Here is a 19,679-nt window from a genome sequence, read left to right as displayed (position 1 = left end):
CAGAAATGTGAACAAAGGGATCAACAGGGTGACAAAACAGATGACAACCAGACACTTAAATACACTGAGGACAATCAACCAAATGAAGAGAACTGTGAATGATTAGAAGCTTGAACCTGGTTTGACTGTGACAGGAAAAACATAAGACCTGAAAACAGAACATGACAAGAACCAAGAGATCCACAGAAAAACCAAACTGAGGTGGTGCATCCTAACACATTTATGAGGGGAAACAAAAGATACAGAGCAGAAAGATCACATTTTTTTATATTTGTACATCCAGCTTGTAGTTATGAAGTAATGAAGTGCACCACACCAGGTACCTTTGCTTTAAAAGACAAAAGACCTCACATGTATATTAAAGTGTGTCAATAGTTTGATGCAACAGTAAAAACTTTGGTCCAAAAGGCTTTTATTTTGACACTTAAACTTTAAAAGTCTGAGTTTCTAATTAAGTTTGATTTTTTTGTTGTGTTCTTTTGTTGTGTTGTTCAACTGCTTCTGTGGTGTTTTTGTAAAACTATGAAGACTCTCATTTGAGATAATTAACTTTACCTAAAGTACTCTTTACGTTGAAGCACTGACCCCGTTTTCCTTACTTCTGTCCCTCGCTGAACCATTTCTTCATTCTTCCATCTGGTAGATTGACTCTTTTCTCATTTTTCTTCATCAGTCCACCTGCTTTGCTTTGTCCCCTGCAGTGCTTTTGTTATCCCTTCCACTTTGCCACATGTCACCCTTGTTGCTGCCCACTGCTGATGATGCTCTGCACCGCCTCCTGTCCGCTAACGCTGATGTTGCTCGTGTCCTCAGATCCTAGCGGCGTACAAGGCTCTGATGGAGCGTCTGCTGAGCATGCTGGGAGCTCACAATGCCACGCAGAAGTCAAAGGAGATCATACAGCTGGAGACTCGACTGGCCAACGTGAGCTGGTTGCATGTGTGCATGCATGTCTACATGCTGTGGTGCATGTGTTTGTGAATTGTTGAGTGACACCCCCCCCCCCCCCCCCCCCCCCCCCCCTCTATTCCTCTTTAGATCACTGTGTCAGAATACGAGGACCAACGGAAAGACATCAGCACCATGTATAACCGCATCACCCTCAGGGAGCTACAGCACATTGCTCCTAATGTGAGAACTGCAAACACATGCAGAAACACACAGAAACTGCATTTACATGCATGAGTGTGCCCGCGCAGTTTATGGAAAATCAGACGGAAAGATAAAAAATTTGAAGCGCAGCTGAGGGTTTAAAGCGGTGTGCTGAGAGGGAGAGTGTGTGGTCAGGATGAGTGAGCAATGAAGCGCACCACACACACACGCACGGACATCCACACACAGACGCACACGCACAGACACAGGGGTCTAAGTGATTCACAAAAGCTGTTTGCCCTGCAGGGGCAGACGAGCAGATTGAGAGACGGAGCAAAGGAAGTTGGTGGAAGGAGAAAAGTAGAAAACATGGAAGGCTGTTGAAAATAACAGGAGGGGAGGAATGAGTCTGCAGAGAGAGGTGGTGTTAGGTTTGAAGCCAGCAGGATTGGTCTGTAGAGATGCTGAACTAAACGACTAATAACGCAGACATCTCTGCTCTGCTTCTCTGTCTGTGTTCTGTAGATATGGTTTTGTCTCACTGTGGAGTACAGTTTGAAAAGCCCACAGTCACATATTCCTTTTCAAAATGTGCTAACTTAAGACCAGGATGCTGTTGGTCTAAAAAAATACATTTCAGAGTGTGTTTTCTTGGATTTATTCCTTTGGAAAATTGAGGGTTTGGTGGTTGGAGGGATGTGGCACCACTGTTATTGCCCTGACGTTTTTGATGATCACAACGTAAAGTTCAGCAAGGGTGAAGTACCGGTAAGTGAGATGCAGGTGTGTCGTACAAATTTTTCATTTTTTAAGCCCCCAAAATCCTTGTGGACTCCACAAGGAGCCTGTTCATGTGATGAGTGTGTAATCTTTGTGCGCAGCCTGACTGTTAAAATGAAGAATTTAGACAATCAGCGTCGGTTGTATGGACATCCTACAAGCATCCAACGTGCACTTTGCGGTCCATAAGGGACCAGTACCTTATTAACAACGTGACGTAAGGACACTGTACGACTGCATCTCCTGTACAACATAAGTTTGAGCAACTTCCACTGGCCTTGCGAATATTTCACGAAACACTTACTACACCCACGACAATGGTGCATTCCATTTAAGTGACATCCTTTGAGGTGGCCATACAAAGATGCAGCTGCTCCTCTCTATGACCCTCCATGGAGCCAGACAACCCAAAAGCCCACAGCACCCCTCTTATGTTGACGTGACTGTGGCTTTACTGCAACTATTGTCCAACTGCAACCTGACATTCACTGACACAGTTCTTTGAAATTATTTATAAGAATATGTTATTGTCTCTGACATGTGAATCCGTGATGCAGTACCAATACCTTTTGTTATTGTTTCTATGAACTCAAGAGTCTTTCGGGTCTGAGACTGTACCGTGTGTCCTTCCACCACAGCTTCGCTGGAAACACCTGCTGGACAAAATCTTCCATGACAACTTCTCTGAGGACGAAGAAATTGTGGTACTCGCCACTGACTATATAAAGAAAGTCTCAAACATCATCAGGACCACTTCAAAGAGGTGAGGATGGGTGCTGGTGCTCAGTGAGTGGAGGGCTTTGTGGAATGAGAGGAGGAAGATTGTGGAAAAATCAATGAAATTGGATGCAGTTTTGAAGTAGTTGTTCTGGAGTCTGACTAAGCGCTTTAGTTTGAGGTTCTTTGTGTGTGTGTTTGTTTGCTGTAGGGCAGTCTCCACAGTTCTGGCCAAAACACGGTGTCATAAGGTGAATGGATCGGTTCTAAAACATTGCTCTGGACTGATTTGTGTATGCAGTCGTGTGACTGAGAGTTAGGGGGGGGAGTCACTGTTGGTTGAACGTGCAAATCTAATGCAGCTGATTAATATTGATCCCTCTCGAACGCCTTTCTACCTCCCAGTCTTCAACAGACACACATGGACGAGCACACACACACTTCTGTTCTCCGTCTTGACAGACTCCTGGGGAGGGCCTAAAGGGCGGCAGCACGTCAGGTTATGTGTTGCAGCTGCTGACAGCTCACCAATAGTCCCTCTGTTCCACACAAACACCCAGGAGCTTATATGCAGCTGACTGGCGAGTGGATTTCACGCTTGTCATTTGTGAGAGTGGAAACATGTCGGCCTAAAAGCATATCCCATTCAGACGTTTCCGTCATGAAACCTCAGTTCATACCGACACTGCTTCATTCACTGTGGCTAATAAATCATTTCAGCTTAGCGTGTTGGGCTGCATTGTTGTATGCTGCAATGTCTGATTGAGTTTGCTCAAATCTGTGGTCTGGTGTGATATTGATCTCTCTTCACATGCCATGAAGAAACGTGTCCAATGCAGGTTTGCTGGGGAAATGTGCATTGACAAGAATTGAATTTGGTGCTGAAACGCATCATCTACTCTGCTAATTCTGGACATGAGTGATGTTAGTGGAGATGAATGATAATTTTTTACCCTGAAATGACAGTTTGTGAACGCAAAAATCCACCAGTGATCAGGTGAAGACATCTGTGATGCACTCTAGAATCTTTGTATCAGTTGACAATTGTTACAAAAAAATATGATTTGTGAAGAAAAACAAACTCCTCTGACTCTGATAGAACCTGGTATGTCTACTGCACAATTACAAGGGGAACTGACCCACAGGTAAGACGTGTTTTTTTACCTGCTATTGCTTCCCTAACAAAGGACACATTGATTCAGTCTTTTTTTTTACATTGTTTTGGTTTGTTAAGTTTTTGTTGCTGTTCATAGTTGTATCTTTAAAGTATGCCATTTTAGATCATTTTGGGCTGTTATCAAGTATTGATAAAGCATTGTTTTGAAATATTTGTCTGAAGTATTTTCCAGAAAGATGGTTTTGCTCAGCAGTGTAGGTTGGACTTTGTAACCGCAGGTTGTCAGTGAAATGGCTCCAAAAAAGCACATTATTGCATAAAAAATGTTATTTCTAACAGGGGCCACAACAAATCAGAAGTTTCTGTTCATGTTTTGTCTTTGTTCAAATGTGATTTTGTGGACTTCATCAAATCGTCTGTGTTGTTTTCTAGGGTTTTCTTGCATTTCCACAAAATCGGTTGGTTCCAGCTTCTTCTGACCGTGCAGACTATGCTAACTGAAGCTTTACAAGCAGGTTCTTTTGGTACTTTTTTCTGCATTAACCAACCTTAAGATACATTTGCAGGAAAGTCCATTCCAGCTGATGTTATTAAAGATTTTAATTTGTAAATATTTTTAATATTTACAAATTAAAATTTTAATATTTTATTTAAGTAAATTACAATGAAAGTAAAAATATATTTAAAACAACATTGTTCTGTTTTGAAATTAATATTTTAACATTTTGAGCTTTAAATTGTTTGGATAAACGTAAACCTTATACTTTTCATGCTGCACATTATCAGAGTCTGATCAGCCTCATCTGACAAAAACATATCTTATTTAAAGCTTCTCCTGTTTATCTGATGTTTTCTTCCTATAACACTGGGATAAATGTCAGTAAAAATGATCTTAATTACACGTTTGAAAAAGATACTTAAAGTTCGATATATAAGCTTTTGCACATAGAATCCCTTAAATTTGGACCATCTTGTTTAACAGAGACTTTAATCTGAAGTGATTTTAATGTGAGGAAATGCTCAGAAACTTCTGTTTGAAATGAAAACAGAAATCCCAGAAAGTTCTTGCAGTGTAGAAGCTTTAGTTGTGCTGTTGGTGGAGGCAGCTCCTTTTGGAATTATTCACAGAAGCAAAGTCAAAAAGATGTGTTTAGGTTGCAGGGTTCAAATCTCATATAAACTCTGTAGGAAAACATTTGAGACTTGAATTCGACTCTTGCAGCCAACTGTTGCCAGATTAGGCCAAGAAGCAGCAGAGAAAAGTGTGTCCTATTTTTATTTTGGATCACTTTTTAAGACGCACACTGAGAGCGCTGCAGCCAGATCATCCCAGCTGTGAAAGTAGACGATAACCAAAGCTTGTACCAGGAATTTGTTGACACACTTAGTGAGGTCTGTTCTCATTTTTCTTTATGCTTTCAAATGCAAAGTGACATGACCATCGGGCATCTGAATGTGTTTGGATCATCGTCAACCATTGTCAGCGGGGTTTATTTCAGCCTCCATTGAAGTTACACATAAAGCTGTGGAAATAATGGCAGCGTTCCTTAAAGGAGGCAAGCATAAAATGAGTGGAGATTAGCTGAGATGAAGGGATTACCTGTCAGGAATAAACAGTGAAACATGTGGACAATGGGAACATGAGGAGCCGTATGAACATTCGAGAAGAAGTTCAGCTAAGGTAATTAAAAGGAGAAGAACACCAGTACCTGTACTTAAATAAGTCCATGGAGAAGTGAAAGAACTATATTATGTTACCTGAATTGTTGGTTTTAGCTGTACTATGTGTTCATCATGAGTGAATGCTGTTACCATGAAGAAAGACTGAGGTGGCTATGAAGGGAAAAACCTGAAAACCTAATGCTGTCTTTTCAAAAATGCAGTTTTTGATGGAGACACAATTTATTTGTAACGGTGTTGCCTGAAGATATGTGACCAAACACCTCAATGTCGCAAAAATTCAAATGTGGGCGGTAAAAAGGGAAGTGAGATTGTTTTCTTTAATCAGTCAATCAAAGACACATGGCCCTTGTAATGCAAAACTATGAGCTGGAAAAGAAAGCAGCTAACAAACAATAGCAACAAAAAATTCCTAAACAGACTCTAAAGAGGCTTATTATTAGGTAAAGTGCCCCTTTTGAAACCAGAGGTGAGGAGACTGAATGGATAGATGGACGGAGTAATTAATAGCTGATGAGTGTATTTGGCTTACCATAACGCCCACCTGATGTTATAAACAAAAATGTTTGAAAAAAACACTATTTTTATGTCACTGAAACACAAAAATCTGCATATTAGTCCCACAGCTGGCTCTGCCCAGAATTGTGTGTGGAAAAAAAAAAAAAGAAGAACAATTTACAATCAAGCCCAGTTTTAGCACTGATTCCCAATACATTTACTTTAGTATATAAAACTACTAATATATTAACTTTGGAGTCATTGGTTTTTCAGAGTTAGAGGAGAAAAGAATCTTTGATTTTTTTTTTTTTTTATTTCTGACATTTTCAAACTATTCCTTTTTACATTTCTCCTTTTCCCTGTTCTCCATCCTTCAGTTGTTCCATCTTCAGCCAATCAGTTCAATAACATTAAAGTCTTAATAGGATAATAAATTCTTTTTTGAAGTTCTGATGTTGTTTCATTGTACAGCAAATTTTCAGAGTCAACGTGCAAAATGTAGCTTCATTCTTCCTCAGACCTCCTACCTAAAGTGTTTTTCTCTCATTCATCCTCCCTTCAATCACTCTTTTCCCTCCAGTCTTTTTCTCCCTGACCTCTCCTGTCTTTCTTATTCCACTCTCACAGCATCTTCCTCAGCTTCGCCTGATAACATCTCCTTCCAGCAGCTTTATTTCAATCCCCCAACACCTCTCTGCCCTCCTTTTCTCTCCATCTACAGCTCTGTCCATCCCTTCCATCCATCTCTGTCTCTCTCAATTCTCTTCCTCTCCTCCTGAACCCATCCTGCTATTTTTCCCTGTCCTTAAAAGAATTTGCTTTATTGTTTTTAGCTTTTTTCTTCACCACCTTCTCTCCATCTCTGGGTTCAATTTTAACAGAGACGTACAACTTATACTTTTGTTTTTTTCTGAGGTTTTGAGAAAGAGTTGGTTTTGTTTCCTCCTTAGTGCTCGGCTAGTCAGCTTGTTTTATGACCTGAAGATAATCTTGAAAGTTTACTTAAACTTAGGCAAATAATATATAAACTATAAGTATAAAATTACTGTCAGGAGTGGCATTGTAGGGCACGTAGGCGCTATACCCACCTACACCCTCTCTGCCCCACTTTATTTTTTTTGTTGACGAATAGGTTAAACTCAAACTTTATTTACTTATATAGTGCCTTTCATTTCAATTAAAAACACAAAGCACCTAACATAAAAGCAGATCAAATAATCATAAAAAAGAAAAAAAATGAAAATTATTAAAAACAGAAAACAGAGGACAATCACACACAGATGGGACCCCTCCCTCACCTGATTCCTCCCTCCACCCACCCAGTTCCCCCAGTAGAACCCTGAACAAACAAAGAACTGCAGCTTAAAGAAGGTCTGGCTTGGTACTGCTGTGGAAACGATATCATGGGGATCCAGTCATTTCAAGGCCCAGCCCGACCCCGTGGGTCATTACTACAGCGTCCGCCCAATACGGAGCAGCCTAGGGCCCACTCTACAGCTATTAGCCCACAGAGCGGGACCCCAGCCGGCCCAGTGAGAACGGGTACCGCAGTAACAGCACCCCCTACAGGTGAAGCCGGCAGTACCCCAGAACAATGGATCCCCAAGAGGAAACACTGGAATAAAAAAAATCAGAATAAAAATTGTCAGAAAATAACAACATAAAAGAAATATAATATAAATAAGATATAACAATGTTAGTAATTAAGAAATAAAATACGTAAAATGATTAAAACATAACGTAATTATGTAAAATAGTAAAATAACAATAAAAAGAATAGCATATTAAAAACAAAAAGATAATAAATAAAAAGATAAATTAATAAATAGATAAATAATAAAAGACATAAGCAATTACCAAAGTCATGTAAAAGCCAGACTAAAAGGTGAGTCTTCAGCCTCTTCTTAAAAACCACAGTCTCTGTTGCCCTGAGGTTCTCCGGCAGGCTGTTCCACAGGCGAGGACCGTAATGGCGGAACGAGGCCTCACCGTGTGTCTTGGTCCTAACCTTAGGAACAACTAGGAGGCCAGTGCCAGAGGACCTCAGGGTCCACGAGGGCTCATATTTTAAAATAATATCATTTAAGTAAAAGGGCCCAAGACCTTTAAAAAATTTGTAAACCATTAAAAAAAAATTAAAATCAATCCTGAAACACACAGGGAGCCCATGCAGCGATTTTAAAACCGGAGTAATGTGTTCCCACCCTCTGGTCCTTGTCAGAACTTGTGCCGCAGAGTTCTGCAATAGTTGTAGGTTTGAAAGAGACTTTTTTGGTACACCAGAGAGCAGGGCGTTACAAAAATATAAACGACTAAAAATAAAAGCATGCACTAGCACCTCTGTGCTGGTAAAAGAGAGGAATGGGGGGAGTCTGGCAATGTTCTTAAGATGGTAAAATCCTGTTTTCACAACATTTCTGATGTGAGGAACCAAACACAGCTCAGAGCTAAAAAAAACGCCCAGGTTTCTCACATATTGAGAAGGTTTAAAGTTCCTAAGTTTGGGTAAAATAATCTCTCTCTTATCTTTAGGAGTAATGATTAAAACTTTTTGTCCTGGTTGAGCTGTAGAAAGTTTTCTGCCATCCATATATCTAAAATGCATTTTGAAAGAGTGTTTATAGGTTCAAGGTCATCCGGAGATACGGCGATGTAAAACTGTGTATCATCAGCATAGCTGTGAAAGTCAACGCCATGTCTCCTGATGACATCCCCAAGAGGCAACATATGTCAATTAAAAAGTATTGGTCCCAAAATTGAACCCTGAGGAACCCACAACCTATTTCATGGACTCCTGAGGACCTGAGTATCCATACTTAAAAAAAATAGCAGCTCTTGAGAGGTTTATGTCAATGTGTTATATCTTATTACATTTTCACGATATTTCGGAAAAAAATGTCTGAGCAAGAGGGAAATGCCAGAAAAAGGTTTTGTAAAAGAACATTCTGAATTATGAGCTTTGTTTCTGTATGGTGGACTTGGAAACCAAGACAACTCACACATACCTCATGAACCATTTACACAACATGAACAAGAGATCCAACGCCAGATCGGTTTGGCTAACAATGGTTGGATAAAAAGCTGACATTATAGAACAACCTTAGATTATAGCGTTTTGATGAAAACCACTGGAAATGTTCAAGCAGCAAACGCATTTCCTGTAAAGTCTCCTGCCTGCGAGCACTTAACATCATCACAGCACTTTCAGGATCACAGCATGTAAAGTTTCACTCAGCTAAAACTTCACCTGAACCACACAAAAGCTTTTCCTGTATTCTTCAGAAATAAAAAAAAAACAGTTTTTTTATTGACAATTTAGCTCCTAAACGGTTTAATTACCCAGTCTTTTCTACATTCCTCATTTTTTCCATTTCATTTTGTTTCTGATGGATTTATTTCGTCATCCAGTCAATTTCACTCTCCTTCAGTCTATTGTCTTTCTGTTTCTTTCACTTTGTTTCTTCATCCTTTTATTTCTTTGTAAGAAGTCTGTCTGAATTTTTCTTGATTATTGATTTTACCAAATCAATTGTCCATCTTTGCAGTTGTTTTTGTCAAAGTCCCTATCTTCATTTTTCCTAGTAATGAAGTTTCAAGCATACACGTCAGCTGACTAGTCACACATTGGTTCCTCCTCCTCCTTTCTTTTCCTCTAGTCTCATTCCCTGCTCGGTGTGTTTGTGTGTGTGTGGTCCCAGTGCACAGTGGTGACTGCCGCCAATCCCATTAGCCAGATGAGCAAGCCTCCAATGAAGGGGAAAGAATAATGAAAACACCAGCGTCTCCCCCACACTCCCCCTTTGTGCGCTCCTCCCTCTGGAGGCTGTATGTTTGAAAGTGTGTGTCTACGCTGTACATTTAGACGCCTCGCAGCGAAACCGTATGAGTGTTCATGATGAAGTCAGAGATGCAAAAGAGCCACAAATGAGAGTTCCTGCTGGGATCATCATCTCTGTCCAAGAAAAGCAAAACTGGGAACTTCTAGATACAGAAAGTTTAGGAGAAATGTTCCACAAAGCCTTCAACCATAAACACGATTGTTTACCAGCTGAGCATAAAAGTTGGATTACAAAACACAAACAAATCTGACTTTTGTTATTTGTCTTGAAACACAGCTCAGAACAGGTGGATTAAACCATTGTAATATTCACAGGTCTGCAGCTCTGCTGGCACAAAAGTTAAGGTGGCAGCAAAAAAAAATCTCAAATAACCTGATTCTGGGGTTCCAACAGCATTCATTACTTTATTAAACGATGTTGTGCAACCATGCAAACCCCAGTTGGATGGCTACTGACCTAGAAATACACGTTTAAAACAACCTACACAACCTGAGTGTCACAATGACTAAAACAGATAAAAAGAGTGTCCCAAAACTCATCAACTGTGATGGCGCATTTCAGTCCATGAAGGCAATCTAAAGTCTTATCATAAAAACACATTGACTGTCTAAGAGAAATGGACAGAGTGACTCCTCCCCCATGACGTTCCAAACAGGAAGTACTCACTGGCTCCAAGAATCCAAAATCGTATAAACGAAATGATTCTATTTGTCAGAATAACCATTCTTCCTCTGTTCCTCTTTTTTTGCAGCAGAGCAAGAATCACTATTGGGCAATCAATCAAAAGTTACAAATGTTTGATTGATAGATCTGAATTGACTTTATTTGGTTGGAGTCAGAAGAGGACCATTTTCTATGGATCACATCACTCTCATTCACTCCAATTCTCACATGCAGTCAGTGAGACCAACCTTCAGAGGTCTTAGACTGAACCAACCTGCAGTTTGCTTTTGGGGGGGTCATTTTGCGCTTCAAACCTCAAAGCATAGACTGAACTCAATGTTTACATTTTTTATAATTGTTTTTATACTTTTATTTTTCACAAAATGAACCCCATCCCCATCCATCTCTGCTTTATAAGTTGCTTTCCTAAATTCTGCAAGTTACAGCATCCCAAAAAATGTTATTATAGAGTAGAAATTTAAATATTTTAGACACGGAAAACAGAAGAGAAATTGTTATTAAATGGAAATACATTGAAAATCTTTCATGTATGATATTGAGGTGATGTTGGGACTGGAAAGTTGTAATGTTTCAATAAAACCCATGATGGTTTCACACAGAAAACTGCTTCCACAGTCAAAAGACAAAAAACTACTCAAACCCAATTTTCAGTGTTTGACATCTTGTTTTCTTGCATGCAAACAATGTTTCTTTAAAAGCATCCAATCTGTTTTACATGGACATTGATTACAATTTTGCTGCAATTTTTTAAAAAGTTTTTATATTTAGAAGGAGTGACAAATCACTCTGGAGCTCAGACTTCAAGGTCCACAGGAAAAAACGTCATGGGGTCCTTGAGTTTTCAGGTGCATCTGAAAACTTGCTTGTACTTCCCATTTTCTTACATTTGTTTCACAATTTAAAATTTGAAATGATCAAACTGCGGACATTTCCCATCACTATCAGTTTGTAGTAAAAGTGCAGCTCAAGAGGAGTTTTGTAAAGAGGCGCGCCTCTCTCTTCAATTACCTAAGGGGTCATTACCTGCTCTAATGTGTTAATGTAGAGCACGGGGACGGTGTCTTTTCATCTCTCTAACTAGCCCCATTAAAATCCATTCAGCTAATGAGGCTTTCACTCAGTCCTGTGTTGATTAAGACCTACTGCTTGATCTGTGAAGAGCTCTGGCAGACAATGCTTTCATTTAGCTGTGCTTTGACTCCATTACTGCATGAAGTCACACTCACAAAGACAGTTTAAAGCCCTGTTACACCTTTGATGCATTAGAGAATGAATGATTCCCCCATCATGTAATTCTAAAGTTTGCTTCTGTGTAAATGAAGATTGAGTCTTTAGACTTTTAGGTGTTTGTTCTGATGGTTACGTTCTGAACACAGAGTGATGTGTCTTGCTATTGACTTCAAAAAGACTTCTATGAAGGAATTTGCTAAAGTTGCAAACCTGTTAGTGATGTTACTACAGAAAAGACTACAGGTTTTGTTCTCAACAGGGAATCATGAGGAGAATCTGCTTCGCTTCAGCCTTATGGTACATTCACACCGAATGCAGTTTGTGCATCAAATTTCCATCACCTTTATTTGGATGCTCTTCGAATTTACTGCTCAACACCTGTCCAAAAATGTGTTTATAAACCACACCCCCAGACGCGTGAGGGAGGAACTACTGCCAAATGTTTTTAGCCTTATCGCTACATGGAGCAGTGTATTTATTTATCTCATTTACAAGGTATAAAAGACAAGAATGATGTTGAGAGATCAGACGTTTTTATTTTAAAGAGCTCTACAAATGAGATCAGTCAGAGACTCTCCATGTCCCAGTACGGGGAGGTTCACCCCTGCTGAGGGAGCTGTGTCTGAATGACGGCCAATCGCAGCGGTACTTCTGTCTCTCTGTGTGTCTGTCGACTTGCTGTCCGGCATTACTCCAACCAGGAAAATAATAAGAATAATAATGAAAACTGACCTTTTTATCATTGCCTTGATACAAAAAGGAAAATAAAGTTCAGGAGAAGAACGATCAGAATTTCCTCCAGTTAGCTTTAGGCACCACCCACTGATTGTGTCACTAAACATGTCACATCAGTGTATCCGCTGAGCCCCTGATTGGTTGACGCGACGCGTAATCCAAATCCCACGGTGGCGCTTAGATTGCAATGCTGCTGAACTTGTGCGCTGCAGGCCGCAGGACATCTCATCTGTGCGTTGACTGAAGATTGAAACTAGACACCTCTGCTGCATGAATTGTTTGAGTCACTTTACGGGTGGATATGGGCTGTCTGCGGTTGAGAAATGGGGTCTGTCTAGGGCATGCAGGAGACCTGCATGAAATATCAAGGTCATAAACTACTGGGTGAACCCATAGAGCAAAACTCTTTATGCTAAATTTTTTGTATGGGCATGCTGCAAGCAAAACATTGATGGAATCATGGTTTTCCATCCCAATAGTCATCTAAAAACCACCAGACACCACAAAAAACGCTTGAGAAATTAATCAGTAATTAATTAGCCTGAAAATGTGGAAAGAGTCATTAATATTATTGTAAAGACACCTTTGCACAAGTGAGCGACCTTGGGAGCATTTCAGGGAGACTGAAATTACTCCCCTATGGCGGTTCAGTTAATCAACTCACCTGTTCAGCGTCCTATTTAAGTCCAGGTGTGCAAGATGTTCATTCTCTTCCTTTACCGCAAGCGCTACTTTCGTCGCCCCACCCTCCTCCCTGTCTTCCACCTGTGAGCTCCGTTAAGGGTAGTTGTTACACTAAAGTTTTATGGAAATCTTGTTTCATGGAATTGTACGGAGCCTTATGCCAAACTAAAAGAATGTGAAAATAAATAATTTTACTGCATGAGTTGTCTGATTGAAGTCCACCTTTGGCTGCTGTATATCCACAACACTTTGCTTAGTCTGAAAAATTCCAGCAGTTTCTGAAAGCTTAGAGGTTGCGTTTTCCGGCCAATGTGGGGTCATTATGGTAATTCTATCAGTAAGCCTGCAATCCCCCTTTTGTTTCAGCGGGTGAAAACGGTCAAAGATGCAGAGAGCACAGTGGAGAGCAGAGTACCAAGAGCAGAACAGAGAACATGACTTTTAGAATATTATGGCTGTGCATTTGGTTTTGTGCATCTGAAATGCTCCACTCTTATCCTGCAGAATGTCAGACAGACTGCAGAAATTGATGTGTAGGGACATATGTTGCAATGTGGAGTTCATGGCGTTTCTGGTCGTCCCAATTCTGAGCACTAATATCGATGCCACCAGAAAATTCTTGACAGCGGGATGATGCTTTGTTTTGTGCTTCTTTGTTTTGGCATGGTCCTTAAAGTCTTTGAGATGGGCCCAAACGCCCATGTTGCAAATTTGCATTGAGCCTTGCTTCCATAATTTTCTGATGGTGCTATCAACAAAATAAAATCACAGCCACTTTCCCTCTCTTCTCTGGTACTCCTCTTACATCACTAAGGCTGCAGGAGTTACTTACTGGAAAGTGAAATAAGGACACCATACAACAACATCACCCGCACGTCGTAAGTGTGTGTAACTTTTATTGGCCTCATAAATACTTCACGATACATTCACTACACAAACAACAATGGTGCGTTTCATTTTCATGATGTCCCTTGAGGTGGCCTCAGAGCCCTAGGGGAACTGCAAGACACATCTGCGCTCCCCTCAAGGTGCAGCCGCTCCACTCTACGACCCTCCATGTGTCAGACATCCCAAAAACCTGCAGCACTCATACGCACTCATGTGACTTACACTTAAAGGACATTCTTGGTCACAAAAGATTTTGATTGAATTTGACTGCCGTTGGGAAACAGTGATGGTCACATCAGGAAGATGCTGAAATTTGTAAAGCTCTTAAAAACATTTTTCACTTTTTTTTACAAGCCACCAAACAAAACCATGATACTTTTAAAGAAAGATTTATCAAGAATAACACTTTATGAATGACACATTTTATTAAATTCACAAGGATTTCTTTGAGTTTTAGTAAATAGAGTTTCAAACAATTCTCCTCAGTGTTTGCCAGTGAAGGACTCTGGTTTTCTATATGCACATCCTGCAGAATGGAGGAGAGGTCATTCTCAAACAGTTCTAACTGTAGTGTTCATGCCTGGTTCAAGGCACTGCCCGACAATCAACCACAAAAACAGAATATGCCTTTCTGTCATTACAGAACACCATGCAGAAACTCAACATGCACACACCCACTATGCTCTTTCCAGCATAAACTGTTTAAAATGTTGTTAATCTTCATCAAATCTGAGCAAATTAGTGCCATTAATCTAACTGCTATTTCATCATAATCCTGAGGACTTCCAGAAATGCTCCATAACTTATTAAACTAACTCGTAATGTGTGGCACTGAGCTGCTGTTCAATTACAGCTTCCTCCTTAATTAATGTTAAGGAGGCAGTCATATAATTGCAGTTGTGACTCATGCTTGTTCTAACGCTGTGGCTTTGGGACTTTTGTACACAGTTTCATGTGGATTATCTTCTGTCTCACTGTGAGATTTCCTGTTTCTCCCACAACCAAAGGCTGCTGCTGTTGTACCATTAATGTGGCTTCCACATGTTTGTGTGCTTCTAAAGACATTCGCTGGCCGGGTGCTCACAATGGACAAAAGGGACGTAGCACAGTCCCTACAATAATCATGCAAGACAAATAGAAGAAGCTACACCTGTAACAAACAGCCTAAAACTAGGAAAGGAACATTGATCTTAAGGAGAAACTCACTTGAAAGTAGTACACTTATCTGTGCATGCAACAAACTACTTTTACTGAACAAGAAATCTTGTAAGATATAAAATCTGGAAACAAGGCGTTCCACACAAGCGTTTAAACAGGGAAAATTAAGCTAAAAAAGTTAACTGTTAGAATTACCTGAAATTGAAGGCTATACAGCAAAATAAGTAATTTCTTGGTAGTTCCAAGCAAATGGTTTGTATTTTTTGAGTTTTTATTATTCTAATTGTAGTTAGTTTTGATTACAGTGACAAAAAAATAGTGTTTTAAATATAAATGAGCCCTTTTAGAACAAAATGTGAACAAAATGAGCACAAGTTGCCCATCTTAGTCATTTCTCATAAAATCTAATACTAGCACTTATTCTTAAAACATAAATCTACCTTTTTTCCAAAATAATGACAATGAATGTAAGTCTAACTTGTCAACATTTGTTGAACTTTAAAAAAGCATCCTACACTGGGATTTGTGGAGAAACAAAAATAAGTGAAGGTCAAAAGGCAGTGTCTCTCTGCATGTATCTCAATGATGGTTAATCAAAACACATTCATTAATCATGCCATACAAATGACGTGCTCATTGTCCAGTGTCTATCAATGGCGTATACTTACATATATATTTATGACTTTTCTACCCTCCTTGAAGGCCCAAAGCGCTTTACACTCACAGTCCCATTCACTCATGCACACATACATTCATGCACTGATGGCGACCCTGCTGCCGAACTCTGGCGCCAACCTATAACCACCAGAAGAAATGAGGGGCTCAGTGTCTTGCCCAAGGACACTTCAACAAATAGGGGGGCAAGGTGGGAACCAAACCTGCCATTCTCCAATCAGAGGTCAACCTCTCTGCCTCTACACCACAGCCTTAAAACAAAAATAAACAAAAGTACTAAACTTACCAAAACTTAACGAAGTTTATATTTTATCTTGGCTCCTACTGTTTCCTCCAGACCTCATCGCCTCATACATCCCATCCAGGCTTAATTCTTCAAGTTTGCACCTTTACTTCAATCAATTAAGTTCACTTCTCAACAAGTTGTCTGGACCTGCAGGGGTTGTTGCTGCCAAGACAGTTTTGACCTAATACCTTCTCTACATAGAGAAAATCACCAGGAAAAACAAGGATGAACAACAACATGCCTTGAGGTCTGCACAGAGCTTCACAACAGGAGAAAGGAGCGTTTGTCCCTGCAGGGCTGATGTGATGTGTGCACCCAGTGGGGGCACCGGGACACAGCAGCACTCCATCGTTTGAGGGGAGAAGAACAGCTTTAATACATATATGCATGATGTTTTTTCCTCTCCTCTTGTTTGACACTTTCCACAACCCTCTGCTGCTTCTTTTTTTTTTTTTCTTTTAGAAAAGAGTGATATTTGCTGGGCTTCAGCAACTTTTCATAGTTTGTTTTTTTCTATTTGAACTTTTCTCTCTGGATCCAGAAACCCTGTCAGAAAAAGTTTGTGAAATATGAAAAGCATTAAACAATTTAATATATGAGGAAATATAATTAAAGAAAATCTAAGTGTAAATGTTTGAATCCCCATGACTTCTTGAGCCCACTTAATTGTATTCACTGAATTTCTGGCATTTTTTAAAAATACTCAAGGGGACAAATTTGTTACTTGAAGCTTAAAAAAGTCTGTTTTAGTTCATAATAACTTTTCATTTATTACATTTATTTATATACATACATATACATTATATTTACATTTATTTATTACTTCTGATAAAGAAATGAAGTGTAGATTAGACTGGAAGAGAAAACTCACTAAATATTTACGTGTGAGTGAATTCATTTCAGTGAAAATAGATTGAAGTAATTTTTTTTTAAATAGAAAGAAATAGTTTAATATAACATTTTCAGTCAAGTTAATCAGCAGTTTTAATTATATTACTGAATAACATATTATTGAAATTGGTTTATTTAAAACAGTCAATTAAAAAAGCTAAAGACGAAGGGTCAAAAATATAGACTACAAAATGTTTTTGAACACAGGATGTTTTTCCCTTGTTATTAGTGATAAATTCTATTAATAGAACTGGTCTTATCTTGGTGAGATTTCTTTAAATAAATTGTGATGTCCTGATCTTGTAAGGCAAAATTTAATCTGGATATAAGCTAAACTTATATCCAGGTTATATGTAGTATATTGCTCTGATATTCTAAATATTATGCCATAAAGTAAGCATATATCCGTTAAAAAAAAAAGGTTTTAATGGAGATATTGTTTAAAAAAATGTTTTCAAGATCAAATGACTTGACAAGATATTCGAAAGTTATTGTCTTGAAAGAAGAAATGGCATAAAACTGAACATTGTTCATAAGTTAGCTTAGTCTTATGTCAAGTGTAAAAGATGTTTAAACTACAAACTAGACCAAAATACTACGTATACCAGTTTATGGTTAAAATATAATACAGTGATATTTTGTACTTTAACAGCCTATATATCAATACAAATATCAAACTTAGGAAAATTAGTCATGAATTGATTGAAAATTTAAAAATTAAAAAGAAAAAGGAAGATAGAGAAATACACATACATATTCATATACACACCATAATATTATTTCCCTTAATGATAAAGAGAAATAATATTTTCACTAATGCGTACAGTACACAACACATTGAATCCATTCAATCCATTCAATATTAAGTTTGTCAAATAGAGTTTGATTAATTGCTTGAAAAGGAGTGGGCGGAAGTGAACATGTTTTATTTTAATCCCTTAAAAATACCTTTTCACAGAGTTTGTCTAGTCCTTAACAGTTTTAATGATGAAATCCTGTATGGCTAACATTTGTCCCTTTTTCCTGTTTTCTATTCAGGGTCCTCCATAACTACATGCTGTGGCGCATCGTGGCGGCTCTGAGCGAGCACTTGTCCACGGCCTTCCGTAGCACCATCCATGAGTTTTCCCGGGAAATTGATGGCACGGAGCAGCAGCTGGAGCTGAGCAGGCTCTGCCTCACGCAGACCAACAAACACTTTGGCATGGCCCTGGGAGCCTTATTCGTCCAGCAGCACTTCTCCTCACAGAGCAAGGCCAAGGTTTGGGTTCTGCACACTGACTGATGGTGGTGCTGTGGTTGAGGAGTGCATGGGTCACTGATGGATGAGGTGTTTTATCTGTATCTGTGCTTACTAAAGACTAACGTCCTCCTCCTATTGTTCACTATCATGTGAAAAGTATTTCCCAAAGGTTTCTGCATAAATATACAAATATATTTCAGCTCAGTTTGTTCTCCTTCTTTTAGGAATTCTCAGTTTCTCAAATAACTCCTAATCATAAATTAAATGTTATCTTTATAAAATAGTAATGTGTGATATTACGAAAACAATTTTTTATTAAAATTCTTTGATCCATTTTCTGGTGAAGGTATTGCAAAAGGAGACAGACCTTTTGAACCAGTCCTGGTTCTCGTCTCTTATCCTGCTGCTCCAGCAGATGATTGCATATTAAGCTGTAATTTCTACTACAAAGTTTGAAATGATCAGCAGCATCACGGGACTCATTATGCTTGTCAAACTCAAGAAGTGAAGTTTCTTTCCTTCTTACTTATTCATGGCCTCTGTGTGCCGTTGAGGGTCCAGTTCAACGTCTGTAAATGCTGCCGAACTCCATCACTTCTCAGAGGACAAATGAGAAGTCTTCATCTTAAATCTGATGTTCCTCCCATCTCTTCTTGGTCTGGTGCGTCTTCAAATGAAGGGTCTCCTTTTCCTCTTTCACTATTTTGCAATTATATTTGAAACATGAACCCAATTGAAGGTTAAAGAACTCCAGTTGTTCAGAATGAGTCTATCCAGCTGCCCCTGACCCTCCTGTCAGAGATGAGCAACCAGACGGAGAAACAGACAGTGAAGGAACTGCTTTAAATTCAAGGCTGACATGGAAAAAGAAACTCTAAATATACGACAGGAAGGCTTTGGTTCCTGAGAGGGTTTAAGGTTGGTGGGATTGATGTATGTGGGGTCACCTGCTCCGGCTCTTCCAGACTTTAACCTCTTCCGTTATTTAAAGTCGGGGATCCTTCGTGTCGCTGAACTCAAACACAAACTTTGCTGGAGCATTTCTCTGTGGTTTTCTTGATGCTCCGTAGCTTTTTGTTCTAGCCTTGTAATAAATTCTTTTACTCAATTGAAGTGTCAGGATTTGGGATCCTCAGGATCACGATCCTGTCCTCTGATTGAGTTTGTACCATTCACGAGAGTCTGAGAATCTGATCTCCTCATGGTTGTCCATTCTCCATTTCACTGCCCGATCATCTGACCTAAATGGTCCCCAGAATGGCTCTGGAATGGGAGCGCATGTTTACAGATCCAGACATTTCTGCTGGCTTGGCTGACATAGTTTAAGTTAATCAATCAAACCTAAAGCTGTTTTGGTTGCTGGCCTTGGCTCATCGAGGTGTGGTCACAACCCTTGTTTGCCTCCCCAGAATGCTTTTTGAAAGATTCCACTATATGCTGCTCATGCATTAACCAAAGTGTGATTTGTTTCACTCTGCACCC

General features: G+C 39.4%; 1 protein-coding gene across 2 annotated transcripts in view; it reads left to right on the top strand.

The window, feature by feature from the left end:
- Positions 1–19,679, top strand: part of ecel1 (endothelin converting enzyme-like 1) — a 55,584-nt gene that overhangs the window by 10,435 nt on the left and 25,470 nt on the right. For both annotated transcript variants that reach the window (XM_023961545.2, XM_023961543.2), the window contains exons 4-7: positions 814–924; positions 1,039–1,131; positions 2,511–2,635; positions 17,993–18,215. In XM_023961545.2, the coding sequence (XP_023817313.1) occupies positions 814–924; positions 1,039–1,131; positions 2,511–2,635; positions 17,993–18,215 (552 nt within the window). The remainder of the gene's footprint in view (positions 1–813; positions 925–1,038; positions 1,132–2,510; positions 2,636–17,992; positions 18,216–19,679) is intronic.

This window comes from Oryzias latipes, chromosome 13 (genome assembly GCF_053564925.1).
Source record: "Oryzias latipes strain Hd-rR chromosome 13, Olatipes_Hd-rR_3.1".
Lineage (NCBI taxonomy): Eukaryota > Metazoa > Chordata > Actinopteri > Beloniformes > Adrianichthyidae > Oryzias > Oryzias latipes.
The sequence above is the reverse complement of the archived record's forward strand: the minus strand, read 5'-3'. Positions and strand labels throughout refer to the sequence as shown.